Here is a 26,796-nt window from a genome sequence, read left to right as displayed (position 1 = left end):
AAGTCGGTCATGACAAAAAATATGTTCATATTTTTTTTATGATTTAGATGGCCAGTAAAAGACAGCCTTCAAAGTGTTTTTTTATGGAGTCGTCAGCGAACTCCACAGCTTTTCTTAAAAAAAAAAAAAAGTCATTTTAAAAACATCATTTTTGTGATCAGTGTCTTTCTTATGATTCTTCTTTCTTGAATAAGACTATTGTAAGACTGACCGACTTTTGTAGGCTATAAGTAATTTTTGGTGTTTTTTTGTCCTCTTTAAAGTTTGGCAAACTTCTGCCTGCATTTGTTGTCATTCTGTGGAAAAAGCATCAGCTTCTCCTTTTGTGTTTGGAAAACAGTGATGAATTTTCTCAGAATTTTTTTTTTGGCTTTAGTAGCCAAGAATCACTTTAATAGAAGAACAAGGCTCCTCATCGTTATTGCATGCCTCTGTTCCATAAATTTTGTTTGGAGTTCACATAGTGTCAAGCTGTTGTTTATGGAGTGTGAACATTGAATCATTGTTTAGTTTTTCTGTTTCACGTCACATTTTCAGATTCCTCAGGTTTTACTAAGGCTGAAGAAGTACCCACAAGGGGAAAAGACACAGGTACTATTATTTGACTGTTTACCTCCCCTCCACCTACAGGGTTTGAGCTATATTGGTTCCGTTTCCAATTTGCGTTGCTCATGACACTTGTCACCTCATATGACAGCCATCATAATAAATCTTTCCACATCGTTCAAAATTTGAATCACTCCATCTGACCTTCCCGTCTTTGTATGTTTGTCAGGATTTTATGGAGGATGTGAATGTGGCATTTGATTATCTTCTGAATCTCACCCCACTTCTGGATAAAGCTGACCAGAGATGCAAGTATGTCAACAGCTCCTGTATTAATTATGATTGGCTATGAGCTGAACCGCAGGAAGTTAGAATAATGATCTGTATGGACAAAAACGTATTTTATTCCAAATGACTAACAGTGAACTCAAACTATTTATCAATACTATAGTGTTAGCTCAGCTGGTATGACATGTTATAATGCTGTTGTTGTTTATTTGTGTGTGTGTGTGTGTGTAGCTGTGATTGCTTGAGTCTGTTACTGCAGGAGTGTAATAAACTTGGCCTCCTCTCTGAGACAAACACCGCCAGTCTTACTGCAAAACGGTACGGTCAATATTTAATTCTTATTTTAAGCATAAACATATTCTATTAACATGTCTCTCTGTTCCATAAATGTTTTTTTTCTTCAGGAGTGAGGACAGAGAGCATGCACCTAGACTGAAGACGGCAGAGAACGCCAATATTCAGCCCAACCCAGGCCTCATCCTGAGAGCAGAACCAACTGTCACCAACATCCTCAAGGTTCTCATCTGGTTTTATCTTCTTTTTAGGGCTGTTGATTTAATAAGTAAAAAAAAGTAAATTTTTTAGTAATGAAAAAATAATGTTAAAATTATAATGCATTTAATGCACCTGCCCCACCCCAGTTTTATGTGGGTCATCTTACTTTTTTATACAGTTAATTGGTATTGAACAACATGTAGCCTATAGAATGCATTTATATACCCCTCAAATTCAATATATTGTTGGAAAAATGCCCTGTATGAGTTTTTGTCTCATGTTTATGATATAGTTAAGCATGTATTTTAGTCATTTTAAGTAATATATTAAACTAATGTTATAAAACAGAACCTCATTGTAAAGTGTTACCATTCAGTCACAGGTTTCCTTCCTTTCTGGTTGTCTAGACAGTGGACGCGGATCATTCTAAGTCTCCTGATGGACTGCTGGGAGTTTTGGGTCACATGCTATCAGGAAAGAGTCTCGATTTGCTACTGGCTGCTGCCGCAGCGACTGGAAAACTCAAGTCTTTTGCTCGCAAATTCATCAAGTAAGACAATATGAATAAGACTGGATACATTGCATCAGGATCAGTTTATATATTTAACCCAAATAAATACACGAACAGAGTGTCTAGGAGATGTATATATCTATATCTGCTGTTCTCTTTCAGGCTGAACGAGTTTCCAAAACACATCAGTGGAGAAGGATGTAAGTCATGTGCTTTATTTTGCAATGATTACATGCAGCCTGTTAAAAAATAACTTTTTTAGATGGGTGTTAGGCTAAAATGTTAGGCTAGATGAAATTACAGGACACCTCTAATGGTCCTCTTTGTGTATCTTTTTTTTTAATGATAACGGAAATATCAAGTGCACTCTGTTTAGTTCTCAAGTATTGAGGTTTGTTACCACATCTGCCATGTGAACTTGTCTCAGTCATTTTTAGCTTTAGTGTGTGAGAATGTGTGACGATTTAGTCACCCATGGAATCTGAGAGCAATTTAATTTGTAACATAATATATTTTCTAGCGAAATCTGCATCAATACGAGCTCTACTGTTCGACATCTCCTTCCTCATGCTGTGTCATGTCGTGCAGACCTATGGGTCAGAGGTCAGTTTCCACACAAACATTTTTATTTTAAAGAGCAAGTGTTTGAGATGAAGTCCGGATGGATGTAATTTACAATCTGATAAAGTTATGTACCATTCTTAATTCATAATCACATCTTGCAATGACTGATCACATCATTCACCAAACTTGTTCAGGTGATTCTTTCGGACCCCAGCCCATCGGGCGAGACCCCCTTCTTTGAGACTTGGTTGCAGACATGCATGCCAGAGGAAGGGAAGACCCTGAATCCAGACCACCCTTGCTTCAGACCTGAGTCTGGGAAGGTGGAGAGTCTGGTGGCCCTGCTTAATTCTTCCTCTGAGATGAAGCTTGTGTAAGTGTTGCTTCGTATCAGCTACCTATACCAATCATACCTGTCACATGAACATGTTCATGAAACATTGATTTCTACAGTATAGCACCCTCTCTAGTGATGTAAGACTTGGTTCAGTTCAGTTCATTTCTGTAAATTGGTTTAAATAGTTTACGAATCATTGGTAACACTTTAGAATAATGGTCCATTAGTCAATGTTAGTTAACTACTTTGGTTAACATAATCTAAGCAAGAACAATCCTTCTACAGCATTTATTAATCCTAGTTGATGTTCCTTTAATTTAACATTTACTAATGCATTATTCAAATCAACAAAAAGTTGTGCTTGTTAACATTAGTTAATGCACTGTGAATAAGCATGAACTAACAATGAATAACTGTATTTTCATCAACTAACATTAACAAAGATGAATAAATACAGTAATACATGTATTGTTCATTGTTTGTTCAGGTTAATTAACTAACATTAACTAATGGACCATTATTCTAAAGTGTTACTGAATCATTTTTTGTGCCATCACTCAAAAATATTTCCATACATTCCTCCATACATCAGCAACAGCATGCAATTATATACATCAATTTAAGAAGGCATACAGGTCTGGGCTGGTGCGGGGTGCATTAAAAGCATTGATAATTTGAATGCATTATTTATTTATTTTTCTTAATTGCACCAAATGAACTTTAAATATAGGTTAAATCGACAGCACTGGTATTTTTATCTGAGAAATGTGTAAAAGAAGTCTTCATTAATATTTATGTTAGTAAAAACAAATTTTTAATATGTTGTCTTGAAATGACATAACTGCTTAAATACCATATATAATGCTAGTATAGAATTTAAGTATTTCCTTGAATAAAATGACTATTTTGGCAGGCATTCCTACCAAATTTGACCTTGGACCTAAATAAAAAAGAAAAATACTGCATTTGATGAAGAATTTGAATATACAGATCCAGGACAGGGAAAGAATCTTAAGAATGTTTGGAGAAGTAATTTTTTTTTTTTTTTTTGTGTGTGTGGAGTCAAATTAGCTACAGATTATGAATTGATTTATAAATCTTTTCTTTTTTTATAGTTCACCCAAAAAGGAACATTTTGTCATCATTTACTCATTTACCCCTCGTGTCTTTCCAAACCTGTATGACTTTCTTTTTCTTATGTTGAACATTGAAAGAAGATATTTTGAAGAATGCTGGCAATCAAACAGTTGTTGGTCCCCATTGACTTCCATATGATTTCTTTCCCTACTATGGAAGTAAATGGGGACCAACAACAGTTTGGTTCTTTAAAATATCTTCGTTTGTGTTCAACATAAGAAAGAAACTGATCCAGGTTTGGAATGACATGGCTGTAAGTACATGATGACAACATTTTCCTTTTTGGATGAACTGATCCTTTAAGGATCTGTTAGTCAAACATGTGCTCTCTCTTCAGTCAGATGAAATGGCATGAAATATGTCTCAGCACTCCTGCAGCTATACTGGAGGTTCTGAATGCATGGGAGAATGGAGTTTTATCTGTGGAGGCTGTTCAGGTAAGGAGTTTCATAAGGAATTTCATTTCTAAATGCAATAAGGCATTTATTGTCATGGAGTCATGTGACAAAATAGGAAAATCATAGTTGGAACATATTGTAGGAATACAGAAGTTTCATTTGTATTATCTGTCATTAAAGAAGTCTCTTTCTCTTTCTGCGAGTGTAGAAGATTACCGATAACATCAAAGGAAAGGTGTGCAGTATGGCCATATGTGCCGTGGCATGGCTGGTGGCGCACGTTCGGATGCTGGGTTTGGATGAGAGAGAAAAACCTCAGACTATGATTCGTCAGCTCATGACCCCTATGTCAGGAGAAAACACTTTGCAGTTCTACCATGAGCGGTAAGGAATCTCTACACACACCAGGCCACATTCCCACATCATGAGTTTGATTTGCTAGTTGTCATGATTTGATTGGGGTTCAAATTAAACTCTGCAGATCTTGGTCCTCCCAGAACATCCCTGAATATCTTTGAAAGACTGTTATCTCCCTCTCTCTCTCACTATGTCCAGTGTGGTGATCATGAGCTCTATCTTGGAGCACATGTGTGCTGATGTATTTCAGCAGACAGGACTCTCCCTGCGACCAGCAGTCGAGGGTCAGGAGCCCATTCCCTACCGGAACCTACTCCCAGCACGTCTGCCCATCCGCCAGGCTCTGCAGACTCAATTTAGGGAGGTTCTGGAGAAGGGCTGGGTGGACTCTCATGCATTCCATCTCTTTGAGAACCTACTACATATGGGAGGAGTGTTCTGGTTTACTAACAACCTGGTAAAGGTAAATGTGTCTGGGTTTGCGCTACTACAGATTATGATTACTGTATCTGTTATCAGACCTGATTGTGTGTTTGTGTTGTAGGAGCTCCTGAAGGAGACCCGTAAGGAGTGGGCGTCTCGTGTGGTTGAGTTGTTGTATAGTATCTTCTGCCTGGACACCCAACAGATCACCCTCACCCTGCTGGGTCACATTCTGCCACGTCTCCTCACTGACCCTGCCCACTGGCACAGCCTGGCAGACCCTCCAGGGAGAGCCCTTGCAAAGTATGAGCTTTTTATTGCATTCTTGCCTTATTAGTTCTCACAGTTGGTAAATGGTAAATGGACTGCATTTATATAGCGCTTTCAACAGACCACATGGCCATCCAAAGCGCTTTACAAGTTGCCTCACATTCACCCATTCATACACTCATTCATACACCGACTGCGGTGTCAGCCATTCAAGGCGCCATCCAGCTCGTCGGGAGCAGCTGGGGTTAGGTGTCTTGCTCAAGGACACCTCGACACTTGGTCAGGTGGAGCCGGGGATTGAACCACCAACCTTCCGGTTTGTAGACAACCTACATGAACTACTGAGCCACTGCCGCCCCAATAGTTGGTCACAATTTGTGGGCTTTTGCTGGTCCACTCGCCTTTGAGGACTGACTGGCCATGGATCAAAGATTTCAATGTGATGGTCTTGGAGCCACTTCTTTATCACTCTTGCTTTGTGATATGTTGCTCCATCATGCTGGAAAATGTACGGATGATCACCAAATTGTTTATGGATTCATTGGAAGAAGTCGCTCAAACAGGACGTTTTGATACCATTCATTATTCAAAGCAACCACACACATGGATGGTCTCAGGATGCTTCACTGTTGGCACAACATGGGACTCATGGTAGCATTCACCTATTCTTCTCAAAGCAATACATTTTCCAGATGTCCCAAACAGTCGGAAGGGAGCTTCATAAGAGAAAATAACTTTGCACCAGTCTTCTGCTGTCCAATCCTTGAACTTCCTGCAGAATTTCAGTCTGTCCTTGACGTTTTTCTTGGAGAGAAGTGGCTTCTTTGATGCCCTTCTTGACACCAGGCTGTTGTTCAAATGTCTTGGCCTCAATATGCATGCAGATGCTCTCACACCAGCCTGCTGCCATTCCCGAGCAAGCTCTGCACTGCTGGTGACACAATTCTGTTGCTGACCCCTCAGGAGGAGACGGTCCTGGAACTTGCTGGACACTCTGGGACGTCCTGAACACTTCTTCACTGCAGGCAAAAATCTCTCTTTGAAGTTCTTGATGATCTGGTAAATGGATCTTTCAGGTGCAATATTCTTTGTAGCAATTTCCTTGTATGTGAGGCTATTTTGATGCAAAGAGATGATGGCTGCACATGTTTTCTGGAGGTAACCATTGCTAACAAGAACACAATGATTAGAAGCACTTCTTCCCACTTTTTATAGCAATCAGTCTGCTCTTACAATCAAATTAGTATTAGTACAGTTTCATTTACACTTTAACATGCTCTGCTGATATGATTAGTCAATGTGAGCTGATCATTTTGTATCAGGATCAAAAGACGGTAATTATTATTATTTATTTATTTTGCCCAATTAAGCTTTTAGCAATTATTTATGCATCTGATCACTCTGCACAATAATCTAGAAACAATGTGAATAAACACCACAACAGCTTAGGCAGCAAAACACATTTATGTCACTGGCAAAACTTTTGGCCATAAAAATCCATAGGTGAAGTCATGCAGTCCATGACTAACAGATCATTAACGGCTAGTCTATGGTAATGCAGTACGTCAGGCAGGACATCGAAACGCTCGCCTTCATCAACCTCAAATATGGCTTCTCATCTGAAATATGTAAGAATTAGCAACTTTACATGGCCGCTCAATCTTATGTAATCAAATATGTGCTGTTCAGAGAGTGAATCTGGGCAGAGTGTGGAGCTGAACAGTAGCGCTTGCTGCAGGCCAGATGGAGGCACCAGTGCACTCACTTGCTCTTAAAATGCTCCGTAATTTTTGGTCATACAGATAAATGTAATGCATCTTTTGAATCTGTAAAGACATTGTTTAATTGTGTGAACACAATACCGTGCTTTTGTAAAATAATGAAAGCAAACAGGATGCGCTTTCTGCAGTCTCGGTCTGTGAACTTAAGCCCGAAACTCTGTGTATAAATTTGCCTTACAGACGTTAAAAATATACCTATATAGAGTGAAATGTCTACTTTTCAAGTGAAACAATTCAAATGGAAAACAAATTCTCAGATTATGTAATCCGTATGAAACATTCATACAAGCACATCATACTACGGAGATAAAGAGTCAGTGTCGACGACTTCATATCTGTAGCTGAAAACAAAGAAAGCACTAGTTTATCAAATTATTAAAATATTAATGCAGTCTTCCTACTGTTTTTCACTGCCACATTCATAATCATTCCTTCTGCTGTGGCAAGCTTTATGCAATGTACTTGAGCGTTTATTAGGCTATGTAGGCGATTAAAGGCTCAATTATAATGATTTAAACAGTTTATTAATAAACGTGTGTTTAATCAACTAATGCTTCAAATGAACAACTACTAGTTGTACCAGAAAAATCCTTAGTCGAGGAAAGCCCTAGTCATTAGTGTCCCATCTTTCACAATATCCTCTATGACAATGACGTCTGTGTCCCTCTATAGTTGACCCCTATTATTGACACCACAGGAAAGTCCACATTGTCATGTACTTGAGTTAATATGGAAAGACAGATGGAGCCCTCACAATCTGTTTAAATACTTTCATTGGTTTTGCATTTGCAGGTCAGTAGTTTTTCTCCGAAAGAATTGTTTCATAAATGAATGGTGAATTTATGTAATGTATGAATGAACCCCAGTCCTTTATTCCCATTTCTCTTTTTACGTGCTTTCTTTGATCCACTTCCTCCCTTTTTCAGTCTGTGATTATAAACGAACATCCGTTTTGATATACATTGAGGTGTCAGCCTTTTTTCTTCTTGGTTTCTCTTTCCATTTTTTTTTTTCTGTAAATTTAATTAGAGTAATTGAATCAATGTATTACAGGAGGTCAAATATGCTTGATATAAATCTCCTGTCATCACACAGATTTTCCACCTGCTTTAATGCAGTGAGACCAAATGTTAATGTCTGTTGTCAATGTTTCACAGTACATGTAGTAGTATGTAGCTAACAAACAGGAACTTAAAGCCACCAAGCTCCCTTTTTAATTTCACAAGGTTTTTATATAAAAAAAGATATGTATATGTATTTCTGTGTGTATATATATATATATATATATATATATATATATATATATATATATATATATATATATATATATATATATATATATATATATATATAAATTATGTATGTATGTGATAATGTGTTTGTATATGTGTGTTATAGGTTGTCAGTATGGTGTGCTCTTAGTTCTTACTCATCTCACCATAAGGGTCAAGCATCAGCACAACAGCGCAAGAGACAACGCGAGGATATAGAGGTCAGTCCCACGGTTTCTCTCACAGCTTTTGTTAACTGTCATTCTTTGTGTTCTCACACATAGTCGCATACTTAACACACGCATGTCTTGCCCATTAAGCATGCAATTCTTAAAACCTAAGCATGGGTGTTATTAGTATTAAACACACTCTTCTTCTGTTGGTTGTAGGATTACACCAGTCTGTTTCCTTTAGACGACACACAACCGTCTAAACTGATGCGGCTGCTCAGCTCCAATGAGGATGAGACTGTCATGCTGTCCAGTCCAGGTCATTTCCTGCCTGCCACAAGCTGCACAAAAACATTTGAATGCAATTTTTATACATGTTTTTTTTTTTTTTTTTTATCTATTAGTCAATCTAGAAACTGTTAACCAAAACCGCATATACTGCAAAAATCCCCACAAAAATGCAACATAGCTTGCGATAGTTTTGTGCTTCCTGTGGCAGTATCACTCAATATGCCAGTGACACAAGATTTAAAAAATACTCATATTTACCAAAGACACTTATATCCTGTAGATGTATAGTCTGACATATTAGGTAATTGTCAGGAACAAAAGACATTTATTTAGACTACAGAATTTACCTTTTTTTGAGTATATCATATCTGATGCGTTAGCCTTTTGTGTCTCTTACAGTATGATATAGGAGAATATGTAAATAATATTTGAGGAGGCAAAAAAGCATTTATAGGATTATAAAACAGTACTTACAATGTGTATTAATATCATTTGTCACCCTATGTATAACTTAGTTGTATAACTTAGTAACATGATTTTTAAATGTGTAGTCTTATGATCAAAGCTTTGTACTTTTTATTGTTGGAGGCAAAACATATAATACAATGAAATACAATGTTGATTGAGAAAACAAACTACCAACATTTCTCAAAAGCACTGTGTATCACATTTGATTTTTCTAAATGATGTATGGATAACCAAGAAAACCTAAGTTGCTTCTGTCCATCATGAAGTATTACTAACAATATGCTTATTTTATAAAAATCGTTAAATATTTCACAGCATAAAGACATGTACCATGACCTGAAGGTGGACATTTTTGCAATTATATTAACTTTTTAGTAAGTAATACAAAGTTTTTGATCATGTTGCTAACTTAGAAGCCTTAGAATTGTGTGTAGCAAATATTATTCAGTGGGCTATAGTATTGTCGGTGTATAATGAACAATGGATATTTCATGTGGCACCATCCAAAAAAGCATCTCCAAACAATATTTTATTAATATATTATATTTGTGGATGTGTAGACAGAAAATCGAAATGGAGAAATAAAAGTTAAAGCAGTATTGTTATAAGCAGTGTCTGGAAGCAAGGACTATTTAGTCACTTTCACTGAAAAAAAGAAGAGCCGGAAGCGAAAGTGTTGATTATATTAATGCAGTCAATCGAGAAAGGGAAGTTAGCAGTATTTGATTAAGTGAAATCTGCTTCAGTAGCTGCTGTGACAGCACACATTTCCTTTTTTTTATTTTATATATATATATATATACATATATATATATATACAGTTTCTACCAACATTACATTTAGGTTAAATAAGAACTGACCAACTCATCTTATCTTTTCTAGGTGACCGTTCCATGAGCAGTTCACTGTCTGCCTCTCAGCTTCACACCGTCAACATGAGAGACCCTCTCAACAGAGTGCTAGGTTTGTGCTGCATCTCTGCTGATCACGTAGTGCCAGTAGATAGATTAATAACATTACCATCTGGTACCATATTTGTACCACCACCATACTGCTTATTTACAAGTCGTGCCATTAAAGTCTAAGAAGATTCTTGTCTTTTTTTCTTTCTAGCAAATCTGTTCCTGTTGATTTCCTCTCTTGTGGGGTCTAAGACAGCAGGTCCTCACACACAGTTTGTTCAGAGCTTTATCGAGGAGTGTGTGGAGTGCTCAGAGCAAGGTAGCCGGGGCAGCATCTTACAATTTATGCCCTTTACCATGGTGAGAGAATCATCTTGTATGCACACAACACATATTTATATACATGCAGTATTCTAGAAGAACTGCACAATTAATCAATTTTAACTTCTCTTGATTAAATAAGCATAGTCATCTGCTCACCTGAACAACCTCCTGTTATTCATTTTTGACATTTACGTTATCTTGCATTGGTAACATGCATCCACAGGCTTTCATGCTTGGTGTACACTGTGCACTGAAAGAAAAAAAAAGTACAGATGATCTGAAAATGCTGACAAACATGTATGGTTCCAGCCAAAATGATTTAACTTCCTGTCAAGGAAGCCATCCTGCCAAACATTCTGTTGTCATGAACTAAACTTTACAAAAACAGTTCAACTAACGCATTAATCATTATAGGAAGTTTAATGATACACATTTCAGTGATCCTTGGTAAAGTTGATGAAAAAAAAAAAAAAAACTCAGTTCTCACTACTAACTAGTTGCATATTACTAACATATTGGCTGTTTATTAGTACAAACCCGATTCCAAAAAAATTGGGACATTGTACAAATTGTGAGTAAAAATGTAATGTAATAATTTACAAATCTCATAAACTTTATTCACAATAGAATAAAGATAACATATCAAATGTTGAAAGTGAGACATTTTGAAATCTCATGCCAAATATTGGCTCATTTTGGATTTCATGAGAGCTACACATTCCAAAAATGTTGGGACAGGTAGCAATAAGAGGCTGGAAAAGTTAAACATACATATAAGGAACAGCTGGAGGACCAATTTGCAACTTATTAGGTTAATTGGCAACATGATTGGGTATAAAAAGAGCCTCTCAGAGTAGTGTCTCTCAGAAGTCAAGATGGGCAGAGGATCACCAATTCCCCCAATGCTGCGGCGAAAAATAGTGGAGCAATATCAGAAAGGAGTTTCTCTGAGAAAAATTGCAAAGAGTTTGAAGTTATCATCATCTACAGTGCATAATATCATCCAAAGATTCAGAGAATCTGGAACAATTTCTGTGCGTAAGGGTCAAGGCCAGAAAACCATACTGGATGCCTGTGATCTTCGGGCACTTAGATGGCACTGCATCACATACAGGAATGCTACTAAATGCTACTATGCTAATGGAAATCACAACATGGGCTCAGGAATACTTCCAGAAAACATTGTCAGTGAACACAATCCACCGTGCCAGTTGCCGTTGCCGGCTAAAACTCTATAGGTCAAAAAAGAAGCCATATCTAAACATGATCCAGAAGCGCAGGCTTTTTCTCTGGGCCAACTCTCATTTAAAATGGACTGTGGCAAAGTGGAAAACCATTCTGTGGTCAGGCGAATTAAAATTTGAAGTTCTTTTTGGGAAAACTGGGACACCATGTCATCCGGACTAAAGAGGACAAGGACAACCCAAGTTGTTATCAGTGCTCAGTTCAGAAGCCTGCATCTCTGATGGTAGGGGGTTGCATGAGTGCGTGTGGCATGGGCAGCTTACACATCTGGAAAGGCACCATCAATGCTGAAAGTTATATCCAAGTTCTAGAACAACATATGCTCCCATCCAGATGTTGTCTCTTTCAGGGAAGACCTTGCATTTTCAAACATGACAATGCCAGACCACGTACTGCATCAATTACAACATCATGGCTGCATAGAAGAAGGATCCGGGGACTGAAATGGCCAGCCTGCAGTCCAGATCTTTCACCCATAGAAAACATTTGGTACATCATAAAGAGGTAGATGCGACAAAGAAGACCTAAGACAGTTGAGCAACTAGAAGCATGTCTTAGACAAGAATGGGACAACATTCCTATTCCTAAACTTGAGCGACTTGTCTCCTCAGTCCCCAGACGTTTGCAGACTGTTATAAAAAGAAGAGAGGATGCCAAACAATGGTAAACATTGCCTTGTCCCAACTTTTTTGAGATGTGTTGATGCCATGAAATTTAAAATCAACTTATTTTTTCCTTTAAATGATACATTTTCGCAGTTTAAACATTTGATATGTCATCTATTTTGTATTCTGAATAAAATATTGAAATTTGAAACTTCCACATCATTGCATGTTTGTATTTATAGAGTACATATTAATGCCCTATTCTGCATGATCATATTTTTAGATCCCTTAAACCTACCCCTTACCTAAACTTAACAACTACCTTACTATTAACTATTAATATCCAGCAAATTAGGACTTTGAGGCAGAAATAATAGTTAATATTTTAGTTAATAGTATAAGTTGGAACCTAAAGTAAAAAAAAAAAAATCACATTCACTCAGATCACTCATAATCTTTTGTTTTAAGGAGATTTATATCTGGAAACTGAACAGGCCACTCAAGAACAATCTCTCAACCAAGCTTCAGTAAATTTGGTCGTGTATGCTTGCCCTGCTGGAAATTCCTGTGATCATCAGCTTCAGTCTCTGCACAAAAGACATTTCAGTCTTTGAGAAAATGGCCTAATACTTCAGAGAATCCTTGATGTCCTTAATACATTTAACACTTCCACTTACTGCACCAGCCAAGTACTCCCATAATGAAACTGGTCTCAGTTTGGTCTCATCGCTCCATAAAACTCCACAGGTCTATCCAAATTATTTTTAACATATTTAAGCCTGCCTTTTCTGTCCTTCATGGTCAAGAGTGAAATGCACATCAGATGTTTTGGGAAAACTGCTGTGTTCGCGCAAAACATTGTCATTGTTGAAAGACACTGCTCAGCTAACCTAGAGTTTCTCATGGTTAAATGTAGACCTTTTTATCTGCCACGGGAGTTCACTTCCACCATAATAACCGCGGTCTATATTCCACCGGATGCTAATGCCAAGCTTGCTTTGAACGAACTTCATGCAGCCATTAGTAAACAACAGACTGCTCACCCGGAGGCTGCTTTTATTGTCGCGGGTGATTTTAATCACTGCAATTTAAAAACAGTGCTCCCCAAATTTCACCAGCATGTTTCCTGCCACACCAGAGGAGACAAAACTTTGGATCATGTATACACAAACATTAATGGAGCTTACATCGCGACCCCCTCCCCCACCTCGGACAGTCTGATCACCTTTCTTTGTTTCTCACCCCTAAGTATTCACCCCTCGTCAACCGTGTGAAGCCATCAGTGAGGACCATCAAAGTGTGGCCAACTGGAGCAGACTCTTTACTTCAGTCAGTGTGTTGAAACCTGTCTTGGAGTATGTTTGCTTCTCAGGCTGCCTGTGGCTCTCACACGGACATTGATATCTACACCTCCTCTGTACTGGATCTCATCAACTCCACCATTGACAGTGTAACAACAGAAAAACAGATAACAACATACCCTAATCAGAAGCCATGGATGAACAAGGAGGTGCGACTTCTGCTGAAAGCCCGCAACACTGCCTTCAGGTCAGATGACGCTCAGGCCTACAGTAAATCCAGGGCTAACCTGAAAAGGGGCATCAAAAAAGCCAAGTACTGCTACAAGCTGAAGGTAGAGGAACACTTTTCCAACTCTGATCCCCGAAGCATGTGGCAGGGCATCCAGATCATCAGTGACTACAAGTCAAGCAACTCCACTCCAACGGTCACAGACGTCTCCTTCCTTAACGAGCTAAATGATTTTTATGTTCGCTTCAACAGCGACAACAAGGAGACGGCCACCAAAATTACACACTCTGCAGACCACCAACCTCTCAAACTCACCTCCACAGATGTCCACACTGCACTGAGCCGGATCAACGCACGCAAGGCTGCTGGCCCTGATGGCATTCCTGGACGTGTGCTTGCAGGGGCCTTCACAGACATTTTCAATCTGTCCCTCACTCAAGCAACTGTGCCAACATGTTTTAAGTCCACATCCATTGTGCCAGTACCGAAATACTCCTCTCCAGCGTGCCTGAATGACTATAGCCCCGTAGCACTCACACCCATCATTATGAAGTGCTTCGAGCGACTGGTCCTAGCACACCTCAAAGACTGCCTCCCACCCACACTGGACCCACACCAATTTGCCTACCGCAGAAATAGGATCACGGAGGATGCAGTATGCACAGTGCTGCACTCTGCACTCACACACCTGGACCATAACAACACGTATGTTAGGATGTTGTTTGTTGATTTCAGTTCAGCATTTAACACCGTCATTCCCTCCAAGCTGACCACAAAACTTGGAGACCTGGACATTAACACCTCCCTCTGCAACTGGATTATGGACTTTCTGACCAACAGGCCTCAGCATGTTCGGTCAGGCCACACCCACTCCACCACCATCACACTTAACACTGGCGTATCACAGGGCTGTGTGCTGAGCCCATTCCTCTACTCCCTTTACACCCATGACTGCAAGCCTGTGCATGGATCCAACTCCATCATTAAGTTTGCAGACGACACCATGGTGATTGGCCTCATCACAGACAACGATGAGACTGCCTACAGCAGTGATCCTCACTATTTTTTTCACAAGAGCCACATTGGCAGAGCAAAATCAAAAGGCGAGCCACTTTTACAACAACATACTAAGTCACCTTTGCAAATGTGCATTTCTACATATAAATTGGACATCCCACAAAAAATAAATAACACGGCCAATACATTTTCGTTTAAGAACAGATTTACTTTAATAGTGCGATGAGCGAAAGCTGGCATGCATGTCAAACAAAATGCCCCCAAAAGAAAAAAAATCTCTATGTTTTCAGTGCTGATGCATTCATGTAACATTTAAGGGAACCTAAAAGCTGTCACAACGAACCGGCAAAATTAATGATTATGAATATTGTAACCTTCACACACACAAGCGGAGAGAATTAGCTCTGGGGTTCAAATTAAATCATTCACCAGGCCGAACTGTCACTGGAGCAAACTTAAAGTTCTTTATTTGTCATAAAGCAGGGTTCAGGGTAACGGGGAGAAAACTTGAACTTAGGTACTTCTCTCTCAGGTTGCTCCTTTCTGCATCAATTTACTTCTGGAAAAGAGGCAGAAGAGGTGTAGTATTAGTCAAGGAGATTCACTTTACTCACGCCGTCACTTAAGCCTCTATCTTCAAGAGGGTATTTGGGCTGGCTGGGCTTGAATGCATCCAACACTGTGTCTGTCCTCTTCCCCTTCGTCTTCCCCTTCTGTGGCTTCTTTGTTCACTTTTATGTGATTACTAATTGGGCCCAACAGCCTGCAGCTGAGGCTGCCTGTCAGAGGGGAATGCTGCACACCTGTGTTAGAGCTGTCCTTGGTCCTGAACACCACTGTTTCACCCAGACCTTGTGTCCTCTGATGGTGCTCTCCATGGTGCTGCAGGTGACTGTGCTGCGTTGTGATGGACGGTTTCCTTCTGGCCACCACATACCCCCTTTTCCAGCTCCAAACTCCTATTTGGAGCGCACGCCCAAGAGCAGTCATGCCTTCTGGACATGGCATCAGCATTCGCATGAGAACTCCCAGCCCTGTGTTCTACCTTAAACTGGAAGTCCTGCAACTGAAGAAACCAGCGAGTGACTCTTGCATTTTTCCCTTTGTTTTGAGACATCCATTTTAGGGGAGCATGATCAGTTATTAAAACAAATTTTCGACCCAACAGGTAATACCTCAATTTTTCAATAGCCCATTTTACAGCAAGACACTCCTTTTCAATTGTGGCATAATTCTTCTCATGGGGCAGCAACTTACGGCTAATAAACATGACGGGGTGTTCCATGCCATCCTGCAACTGAGACAGAACTGCTCCAACCCCTACTTCAGAGGCATCGGTTTGTAGAACAAACGGTTTGTTGAAGTTTGGGGCTTGGAGGACTGGTTCACAACAGAGGGACTGCTTGAGTTCGATGAAGGCCCGTTCTGCTTCTTTGGTCCAGCTCACCTGGTTTGGGAGGTACTTGCGGGTCAACTCCGTTAGGGGGGCTGCTTTTGTGGCGAAGCTAGGTATGAATATTCTGTAGTAACCAAGTAGCCCAAGGAAGGTTCCCTGTTTCTTGGTTTGAGGTCGGGGCCAGGTAAGTATGGTGTCAATTTTCTTAGGATGGGGTTTCACATTTCCTCTCCCAACCGTGTACCCTAGATAGCTGGCCTCCTCTTGGGCGAGTGAACACTTGCCTGGATTTGCTGTAAGAGCTGCCGACCGTAATGCTTGTAATACAGCCTCTAGATGGTGAAGATGCTCCTCCCAACTCCTGTCATGGATAACAATGTCGTCGATGTATGCAGCAGCATATTGCCGGTGGGGACGGAGGACTCTATCCATGAGTCTTTGAAACGTGGCTGGTGCCCCGTGGACCCCAAAAGGAAGAACCCGGTATTGAAAGGTCCCCTCAGGAGTGGAGAAGGCGGTTTTTGGTTTGGCTTGGGGGGTTAGAGGTACTTGCCAGTACCCTTTGGTCAAGTCAAGGGTTGTGATGAAACATGCAGGGCCCAGTCGCTCGATTAATTCATCTATCCTTGGCATAGGGTAGGTATCGAACTGGGAAACTTCATTCAGTTTTCGGTAATCATTACAGAATCGTGTACTCCCATCTGGTTTGGGTACGAGGACGATAGGACTTGACCACGCACTTTGGGACTCCTCTATAACACCTAGGTCAAGCATTTTCTTTACTTCGGTCCGGATGGCTTCCCGTTTTGCTTCTGGGATCCTGTATGGTCGCAGCCTAACTACCTTCCCTGGTTCAGTTATTATATCATGGGCTATAAGGGAGGTCCGTCCAGGCAGACCTGAGAAGATGTCACGGTTTCGCCACACAAGTTCACGTAACTCCTGCTTTTGCCTAGGGGAGAGCTGGTTACCCATCTTTACCTGCGGGGTCATAGGAGAAGTGACACTGGCTGTGAGCACATTGCTTGCAGGCGCGATAGGTTCATGCCACATTTTCAGAAGATTTATATGGTAGATTTGCTGGCCTTTCCTTCGGCCAGGTTGGCGCACTCTGTAGTTGACCGGGCCCACCCGCTCTACAATCTCATAGGGTCCCTGCTACTTGGCCAGGAACTTGCACTCGTTGGATGGTACTAGTACTAATACCTTTTCTCCGGGGTGAAAATCTCTTATCTTGGCTCCCCTGTTGTATATTTTGGCCTGTTGTTGTTGGGCCTGTTGCATGTGTTCCCTTACTAGCGGCCATATCTTTGCCATTCGGTCGTGCATCTGTTCAACATGCTCAATGACGGTGCGGTGTGGTGATGGTTGCTGTTCCCAACTCTCTTTAGCGAGGTCCAGAATCCCTCGAGGTCGTCGCCCGTAGAGGAGTTCAAAGGGTGAGAAACCAGTGGAGCTTTGTGGGACCTCTCGAATAGAGAACAAGACATATGGTAACAGGTGATCCCAATTTTTCCCGTCAATGTCAATCACTTTCTTTAACGTGTTTAAGGGTTTTGTTAAACCTCTCTACCAGCCCATCAGTCTGGGGGTAGTATATGGAGGTTCTGATTTGTTTTACCTTCAATTGCCGGCAGGTCTCTTTCATAACCGTAGACATGAAGCAAGAACCTTGGTCAGAAAGGATCTCATCTGCGATCCCCACCCAGCTGAAGAGTTGGACCAGTTCTCTGGCGACGGCCTTTGCGGTTGCTGATCGGAGAAGTATGGCCTCTGGGAATCGGGTGGCATAGTCAAGGATGACTAGAAGGTACCGGTGTCCCCGGTTTGATTTTGGCAGCGGTCCCACAATGTCCAGTGCAATCCTGCTGAAAGGGGTCTCAATGATTGGTAGAGGAATAAGGGGGTTTCGGTAGGTTACCTTGGGGCTGTTGAGTTGACATTCAGGACAGTGACGACAATAGTCTTCTACCGCCTTTTTAACCCCGGGCCAATAGAAACACGTGAGGATCCTTTCATAGGTCTTCTCTGTCCCCAAATGGCCCCCAGCAGGTGAGTGTGGGCGAGATATAACACTTTAGTGGTGTATGGCTTGGGGCCCAGCAACTGATTTATAGTTTCACCCCTTTGCTGATCCACTCTATACAACAATCTGTTTTTGATCATAAAATGTGGATAAGTGAGTCTACTCACCCCAACTTGTGGCTGGCCCTCAATCACCTGGGCATCTCCCCACGCTCGGCTCAGTACCGGGTCTTGCAGTTGAGCGGTGCCGAACCATCCCAGCCTTTCTCCTTGGAGGATTTCTGCCGGGGGAAATTCAGAGAACACTTCATGGGATTCTATATCGTCCCGAATCTGTACACATTCAGCGTCTTCTGAGGCAGTGGCAGTGGAGTCAGAGTGATGCTCCTCACCTCTATTACTATTGTGGGGCTCTTCAGGGCTGGTTTCATCTGCATCTGTGGTCCCTGCATTGGTTAGAAAAACACAGTGATTGGATAGATGGTCTCTTCTTCTGCGCCGAATAGATTTCCTCCCCCCTGTAGCTCGGCTTGTCCAGTATGCAGAAAAGGCTTGACAGTCTCGGCCCACGAGGACAGGGACTGGCAGGTGATCGACGACCCCTGCTCGTACTCGGAACTGGCCCTGTGGGGTGACCATGTTTAATTCTGCAGTGGGGTAGTTTCTGGTGTCCCCATGAATACAGGAAACGGAGATCTCTTTTCCCATGATAGGCCCTGCAAATTCTGGCCGGACTAGTGTTACCATACTGCCTGAGTCTATAAGTGCTTCTGTGTCTTTGCCCCCAATCTTAACAGGGACTTTAGGGGCGGCCGTCCCCTCATGAGCCCAACAGGTGGTAAGAAAATGGCAGGGGAACCTGGATTCCGAGGTACTGGCGGTGGGCATCGGCTCCTCTTGGCCTGGGCAATCCCGGGCCAGGTGTCCCTCCCTCCCACACGTAAAGCATCGGAATGGAGCAGGATTTCGTAGAGGCCTCTCATCTTTCCAGTTTCCTTGGGTTTTTAGGAGTCCAGTTTGGACCACGTCAGGGTGCTTCCTAGGAGGTTCTCGCTCTTGTCTTGGTTTCCAAGAGAGGTTTTTGGGTACTTCAGGTTTCATCAAGCTCACAGTCACCTGATGGTTTTCTAGGAGTGCAATCAAGGCATCTACACTTTGTGGTCCCTGTTGAGCCACATATTTTTTTGCATCTGTAGGCAGGCCACGTGTGCACCGATCAATCACCACCCTTTCTACCGCAGGTGGCCCCTCTCCTTCGTCTAGCCAGCTTCTTACCATGCGGGTTAACGTGGTTACTTGGGCCCGTGCTGGAAGTGATTGACGGTATTCCCAGTTATGGACACGCTGGGCCTTGGCAGGCAGGCTGAGCCCATATTGGGCCAGGATTGACCTCTTGACCACTTCATAGTTTGTTGCCTCATGAACAGTGAGGTCACGGCAGGCCTTCTGGGCTTCCCCAGTTAGCAGAGGGAGTATCAGGTTCGCCCAGTCTGCCCTGGGCCATCTCTCTCTTTGGGCAGTTTTTTCTCGACCTAAGGTCGAGGTAGGTTTCAACATCATCTTCTCTAGTCATTTTGGTCAGATAATCTTGGGGCCTCCTACCGTGTGCCTCAGTCTTTCGGCAGAGCTCTGTGACTGCAGCATTCAGGGTTGTTTGGGCCTGCAGAATGGCGGTTAGGGCTTCCTCCATTTTCTTAGCGGTTCTCTTTACTGTCTGAATCCCAGGCGAGGCTCAACTCATGCCCGCATTCTCCACCATATGTAACCTTCACACACAAGCGGAGAGAGTTAGCTCTGGGGTTCAAATTAAATCATTCACCAGGCCGAACTGTCACTGGAGCAAACTTAAAGTTCTTTATTTGTCATAAAGCAGGGTTCAGGGTAACGGGGAGAAAACTTGAACTTAGGTACTTCTCTCTCAGGTTGCTCCTTTCTGCATCAATTTACTTCTGGAAAAGAGGCAGAAGAGGTGTAGTATTAGTCAAGGAGATTCACTTTACTCACGCCGTCACTTAAGCCTCTATCTTCAAGAGGGTATTTGGGCTGGCTGGGCTTGAATGCATCCAACACTGTGTCTGTCCTCTTCCCCTTCGTCTTCCCCTTCTGTGGCTTCTTTGTTCACTTTTATGTGATTACTAATTGGGCCCAACAGCCTGCAGCTGAGGCTGCCTGTCAGAGGGGAATGCTGCACACCTGTGTTAGAGCTGTCCTTGGTCCTGAACACCACTGTTTCACCCAGACCTTGTGTCCTCTGATGGTGCTCTCCATGGTGCTGCAGGTGACTGTGCTGCGTTGTGATGGACGGTTTCCTTCTGGCCACCACAATATGTAAAATATAGCAGAAGACATTTAATTTTTTTTTTGTCTGTCGGCTAGAAAGATGCTGACTCGTGATCTTCGCAGTAGTGAACGCGCCTGAGAGAAATGCACATTTCATATGGGAGGGAGAGCAGTCTGTTTTCTTTCGTTTTGAATTTTGTTTAAAAGTAGACATTTCAAGCTTTATATATAGCCTATTTGTCGGGTCTGTGAGGCAAGTAGGCTATACGCTGAGTTTCGGTTCATTCATGAGACAAACTCCAGGTTCACACCGGCTCCTTCGTATCGTGGTTATCTATTTTCGATTTACTTCTTATTAAATCCAGACAATTGGTTGATGAAACCTTGATTAAAATTAAGATACAATTAATACAAAATGAAATCAAATTTAAAGACAGGCTTTGTGCTTTCTGTTTGAGGTCTCAGTGAAAGTTTTAAAGCAGTCTTAGTGCCGCTGTCAGAGCGCTCACGTCCGTAACGGAGAACTGTCCCGTCCATAAGATTTTTTTTTATACATTTCTAAATAAATGTGACTTATAGTCCAGTGCGAGGCTAGGCCTATATGTTTTTTCTTCTTCATGGCGCATTTTTTGACTGATGCGCCTTATAGGCTACTCCGGAGCGACTTTTGATATTTTGATATTGATAGGCTACACCTGTATGAATTCTCATTTTACTTTTTGAACTCCATTATTGAGCCGAGTTTTGCTTGAAAATAGTCTACTGTTGATGACTGTGGATTCAGGGTCAGGCTTGACTGAGCATGCTTCAGACTGTTGGTGTAAGCAGAGCGAAATTGGAGCGGGAAATGCGACGCTCCGTCCACCGTCCTTTTGAAATTGCCGCTCTGCGCTCTGTCCAAGATCCGCCCGCTCGCGCTCCCCGCTCGCTCCCGCCTCACATGCTCTGAAGGCAAGTGGCAGTGTGATACTGTAAGCTACTATGCAAGCCGCCAGTTATAGCTTGACAAGCCGCATGCGGCTCGCGAGCCGCGCAATGAGTAACTGTGGCCTAAAGGGAAGAGGTACAGCACCTGGCCACATGGTGCGCTGACAATAACCTGCTCCTTAACACCAATAAGACTAAGGAGCTCATTGTGGACTTCAGGAAGAAGAAAGGAAGCACACATGACCTCATCCACATTAACGGGATGGTTGTTGAACGTGTCTCCAGCTTCAAGTTCCTGGGAACCACAATCTCGGAGGAACTGTCCTGGGCCACAAACACCTCCAGCCTGGTCAAGAAGGCTCACCAGCGCCTTTTCTTCCTCAGGACACTGAAGAAGAACCAGCTGTCTTCATCCATCCTGGTGAACTTCTACCGGTATGCGATTGAGAGCATCCTGACCAGTTGCATCACAGTCTGGTATGGGAACTGCTCAGTGGCTGACCGCAAGGCACTGCAGAGGGTGGTGAAAACTGCTCTTGAGGACATCCAGAGGAAACGCTGTCTACGTCGAGCTCGCAGCATTCTCAAGGACTTCTCTCACCCTGACCATGGACTGTTTAACCTCCTGCCCTCCGGGAGGCGCTTCAGGAGCCTCCAGACAAGGACCACCAGATTCAGGAATAGCTTTATCCCTAAAGCTGTCTCCTTGCTGAACTCTGCCCTCTGACACCCATCAACACCCCCCACACCACACACACAGACTGAATAATCCATTTGCACACTGAAATATTTTCTATGCACTTTACTGTCCATTGCAATAGTGTAATTATGTTCATATGTTCATAGTTCTGCCTATAGTGTACATACACTTTTACATAATCCATCTGTATAGTATGTTCATAGTACACCTATCTGTAGATCATGCTAATAGTATTTAAAATCTGTAAATTATGTCCATAATACTTATCTGTATAGTTATTGTACATATTATAGACCTTGTATATTCTGTACTTACTGCTTATTGCACTTCTGGTTAGATGCTAACTGCATTTCGTTGCCTTGTACCTACATGTGCAGTGACAATAAAGTTGAATCTAATCTTATCTAAAATAGGCACTATTTTTGGGAATCAGCACCTCAAAAATTTGTAAGAAACAAGTATTTGATTTCCTTCAGCAAATAAGATTCAGGGAGGCGCACAATGATCATAATTATCAGTTTAACTATTATCATGCCAGCCCAAAATTGTACAGTGAAAAGTCTTTCATGAAATACTTTGTCTTCACAGATTTCAGAACTGGTGAAGCTTCAGGCACTGGCAAAACCCAAAACTGTGCTGTCCATCACAGACCTGAGCCTTCCACTGGGCCGGAGAATAGCAGCTAAAGCCATCGCTGCTCTGTAGAGGAGTTCACTCTAACGCGCCTCGAAGAAGATGTGGTTTTGGTAGGTGGACGACAAAGGAAACCGCTTCATCTTCCCTCCCCAGGAGAGAACAGACTTTTTTTTCCCTCATTCTTAACATATGATTCCTGTAACTGCTGGTGGGTTTCATATCTGACGTCTCAAGTACAGCTCAGTGTTAGTTCTGATTTGACATACGTGGGCATACCTGAAACTGAAACAGTCACTGACTGCTGACTGCTCACATTAACTTTCCATTTATTTCCATCAATCATAAGTAAACAAAGTAAAATTTCAGCATGTTTGTTTTTTTATATATATATACACGTTATCAAAGTTCATGTAGTATTGCGTGTTCACAACTTTTTGTGTGTTTTTATAAACAATGCCTGTGAGTTGAATTTCCTACAAAATATAAAACCCCATTATTTTATATTTTACTAAAATACTAATAAAATGGTAAAAATGTTGAAGATCTCTATGCCATTTCTTCTGTTAGAATTTCTTCATAAGGTGTATTTTACGCCTGTCAACAAGCATGAGCAAAAGTGTTAGTTCAGCAGTGGTTACAAATAAGATTTCCACTGAAGTCAGAATAATTTTTGGTTTCACACTCTAAAATATCTTTACCATTAGATATTATCTATGTACATAGGAAAAACTATTGGGGGTGTATTTTACCATTAGTTGGCCACCCTTTCTCAAACTGTTCTTTATTTAATGAGAATAAGATTTACTAAATGTAACACTTTAGTATAGGGACCAATCCTTGCTATTAACTATTTGCTTATTAGCATTTCTATTATTGAAATATTGGCTGTTCATTTGTACTTATAAAACACATATTCTACATTCCTAATCCTACCCAATACCTAAATTTAACAGCTACTATTACAAACTATTACAAACTATTAATGAGCAGCAAATTAGAAGTTTATTGAGGCAAAAACATAGTTGATGGTAAGATGTGTTATTTGTTTTTAAATCTTAAAATCAGTGTGTGTGTGAAAAAAAAAATACCCTGAAAGTTTTATTTCAAGTCATTGGTTTAAAGAGGAGAAAAGACTTCCATCTAATTTGCTTATCTTTTACGATCACATCAGGTGACGCAGTACTGCAGTACTGGTGATGTTCAGTGTTTTTGAATTTATGTAGTTCAGTTTAATTATTTATTTGTATTATATATACACATAAGAAGGAACGGTGATATGTGATGTGACTGCAGTAGGCATGGTGGGATAATGGACCAAATGAGTCAACTCGATTTGATGTGAGTCAGCAAATAATTTAACTTGTTAGAAACCAAATAGAGCTTTTAGTACTGGAAAATAACAATGTATGATCAAGTGGAAAACAACACCACTAAAAAAAATCTAAGAACTGGATAGAAATAGGACATTGTGTAACATCATATCCTGTTACGTCAAGGAATGCCCATAACGTCAGCACAGTGTCTGTCAGAGGGTATCCTATTTTTTCTCTTTCTGAGAATTGTAAAATGCATTGTCATTCTAATTATTGGACAGAATTCTACAATTCTGTTCAGATATTTTTATAATCCAATAAATTTTGTGTAAAGTAAATCCAAGTGAAATCCCTGAAAATTTGTCAAAATTATTAAACAAAAATTATAAACTGTTTTAGTAGTCACTGAAAAAAGTAATTATTATTATTTTTATTATTATTATTGTTAACCCAAACTAAAACAATATTTTTACCACAATTAACACTGTTCAAAAAAGAACAATGTGGATGGGGAAGATAAAGGAACACTCCACTATTTAAAAAAAAAAAAGGCTCATTTTCCAACTCCTTTACCTGACAGCTAAGTGACTGAAACAGATGATCATAATTAACTGAAACAGAACTGGTGTGCAACAAAACCCTCATAATCTTTAAAAAGAATACTCCACTATTTTTGAAAATAGGCTCAATTTTACAACTCCCCTAGAATTAAACCGTTGAGTTTGACCGTTTTTGAATCCATTCAGCCGATCTCCGGGTCTGGCGGTAGCACTTTAGCTTAGCTTAGCTTAGCATAGATCATTGAATCTGATTAGACCGTTAGCATCTGCTCAAAAATGACCAAAGAGTTTAGATATTTTTCCAGTTTAAAACTTGACTCTTCTGTAGTTACATCGTGCACTAAGACCAATGGAAAATGTAAAGTTTTGACTTTCTAGGCTGTTACCACTGGTGCAGCAGGCACCGTGATATTACGCAGCGCCTAAAAATATTCCCCAGTTAACTTCCAAGTTCTAACGGTAGCCTATTTTCTGGCGCTACGTAATATCAAAGTGCCTGCTGCACCCATGGTACGGCAGCAAAGATCCTTGATTATTACGCCTGATTGAGAATATAGTCTATTTATTATCTGATATCTAATCAGATTCAATGATCTATGCTAAGCTAAGCTAAAGTGCTACCGCCAGACCCGGAGATCGGCTGAATGGATTCAAAAACGGTCAAACTCAACTGTTTAATTCTAGGGGAGATGGAAATTGAACCTATTTTCAAATATAGTGGAGTGTTCTTTTAATCTTTTTGACTAAAGATTATGAGGGTTCTGTTGCACACCAGTTCTGTTTCAGTTAAATTATGATCATCTGTTTCAGTCACTACGCTGTCAGCTTTTTTTTTTTTTTTTTTTTGTGGTTTATAGCGTGTTGCTTTTCCTGCTACGATCTCCTGTGTTTTCTTGTTGGATTTATTATTAAAAACTGCAATGGAATTCTACTGCGTTGTGCACTTGATATGCAGCAAAAAGGTGTGCATTATTTTTCTATAGTTCATTGGGCCTTTGTCTGTTTCCTAATTAATTGTCAACTGGCTAAAAATTACACAATTAAATCTAAAATACAAATAGCAATAAAAATAGAAAATATGAGCAACAACAGATATTTAACATGCATCAGAAATGTTTATTTTGATCACATATAAGGCACATCTTCAAATATTCCAAAATATCTTAACAAATAATGGCAAAAAATAAATACATGTATTTTTAGTTTAAATAAATAAATAATACTGAATCATAAACTCATCTGAAATCTCATTTACTTTTCATGGGTATAATATCACATTACATATCACATAATATCACATGAAATTACTAATAAAAACAGTGTGTAGTTCTCATAGAGATCAGGAGATCAATCCAATGACCATGTTCTCATTTGGCAACTTATGAGACATGGTCATATGCTCAGATTGTATGACACAGTAAAGTATTTCACAGTGAATTAAATAATACATTAATTTATGAGGCTGTAAAGAATGCAGTCATTTAAGGGAGTTCCTCAGTGGCTAAATTAATAAATATTAAATAAAATGTCAAGTTCAATATAAAATAAATAACCTAATCAATAAATAAACAAATATACTACATCTGAAGAAAAATACAAAGAAACAAATACCATTCTCTCCATGTCCTGACTGATGGTGCAACATGATTCCAGCAACAATAATTTGACTGTTTACCTTGAAACACATATTAACTAATAATTTGTATTTTACTTGTCGCTGTATCTGTTTTTGTGTAAAGCCCAAAGTTTACTTTAATTTTAACGTGTATGCTAGGGTACAATGCTGTACATGCATAATCCATTTTTTGGTCACACTTTATTTAAGGGTCCAATTCTCACTATTAACTAACAATTAACTATGACTTTTGACTCAATTAACTCCTTATTTGCTGCTTATTAATAGTTTATAAGGTACTTGTTAAGTTTAGGGTATTGGGTAGGATTATAGGATTATAGACATGCTAATAAGCAACTAGTTATTAGTGTGAATTGGACCCTATACTAAAGTGTTACCCAATTTTTTAACAGC

At 40.5% G+C, this 26,796-nt stretch overlaps 1 protein-coding gene across 1 annotated transcript in view; it reads left to right on the top strand.

Moving 5' to 3' along the window:
• Nucleotides 1-23,416, top strand: part of LOC132122060 (mediator of RNA polymerase II transcription subunit 24) — a 29,416-nt gene extending 6,000 nt beyond the window's left edge. The window contains exons 10-26 of the mRNA XM_059531929.1: nucleotides 538-591; nucleotides 776-858; nucleotides 1,066-1,152; nucleotides 1,239-1,350; nucleotides 1,737-1,879; nucleotides 2,003-2,040; nucleotides 2,361-2,443; nucleotides 2,599-2,777; nucleotides 4,216-4,315; nucleotides 4,485-4,660; nucleotides 4,832-5,096; nucleotides 5,178-5,359; nucleotides 8,506-8,599; nucleotides 8,768-8,867; nucleotides 10,190-10,270; nucleotides 10,421-10,569; nucleotides 22,847-23,416. Coding sequence (XP_059387912.1) covers nucleotides 538-591; nucleotides 776-858; nucleotides 1,066-1,152; nucleotides 1,239-1,350; nucleotides 1,737-1,879; nucleotides 2,003-2,040; nucleotides 2,361-2,443; nucleotides 2,599-2,777; nucleotides 4,216-4,315; nucleotides 4,485-4,660; nucleotides 4,832-5,096; nucleotides 5,178-5,359; nucleotides 8,506-8,599; nucleotides 8,768-8,867; nucleotides 10,190-10,270; nucleotides 10,421-10,569; nucleotides 22,847-22,963 — 2,043 coding nt within the window. The 3' untranslated portion in view covers nucleotides 22,964-23,416. The remainder of the gene's footprint in view (nucleotides 1-537; nucleotides 592-775; nucleotides 859-1,065; nucleotides 1,153-1,238; nucleotides 1,351-1,736; nucleotides 1,880-2,002; nucleotides 2,041-2,360; nucleotides 2,444-2,598; nucleotides 2,778-4,215; nucleotides 4,316-4,484; nucleotides 4,661-4,831; nucleotides 5,097-5,177; nucleotides 5,360-8,505; nucleotides 8,600-8,767; nucleotides 8,868-10,189; nucleotides 10,271-10,420; nucleotides 10,570-22,846) is intronic.
• The last annotated feature ends 3,380 nt before the right edge of the window (nucleotides 23,417-26,796 follow it).

Source organism: Carassius carassius, chromosome 40 (genome assembly GCF_963082965.1).
Source record: "Carassius carassius chromosome 40, fCarCar2.1, whole genome shotgun sequence".
NCBI classification, from domain to species: domain Eukaryota; kingdom Metazoa; phylum Chordata; class Actinopteri; order Cypriniformes; family Cyprinidae; genus Carassius; species Carassius carassius.
Note: the sequence above shows the minus strand (reverse complement) of the source record. Positions and strands in the feature narration are given on the sequence as shown.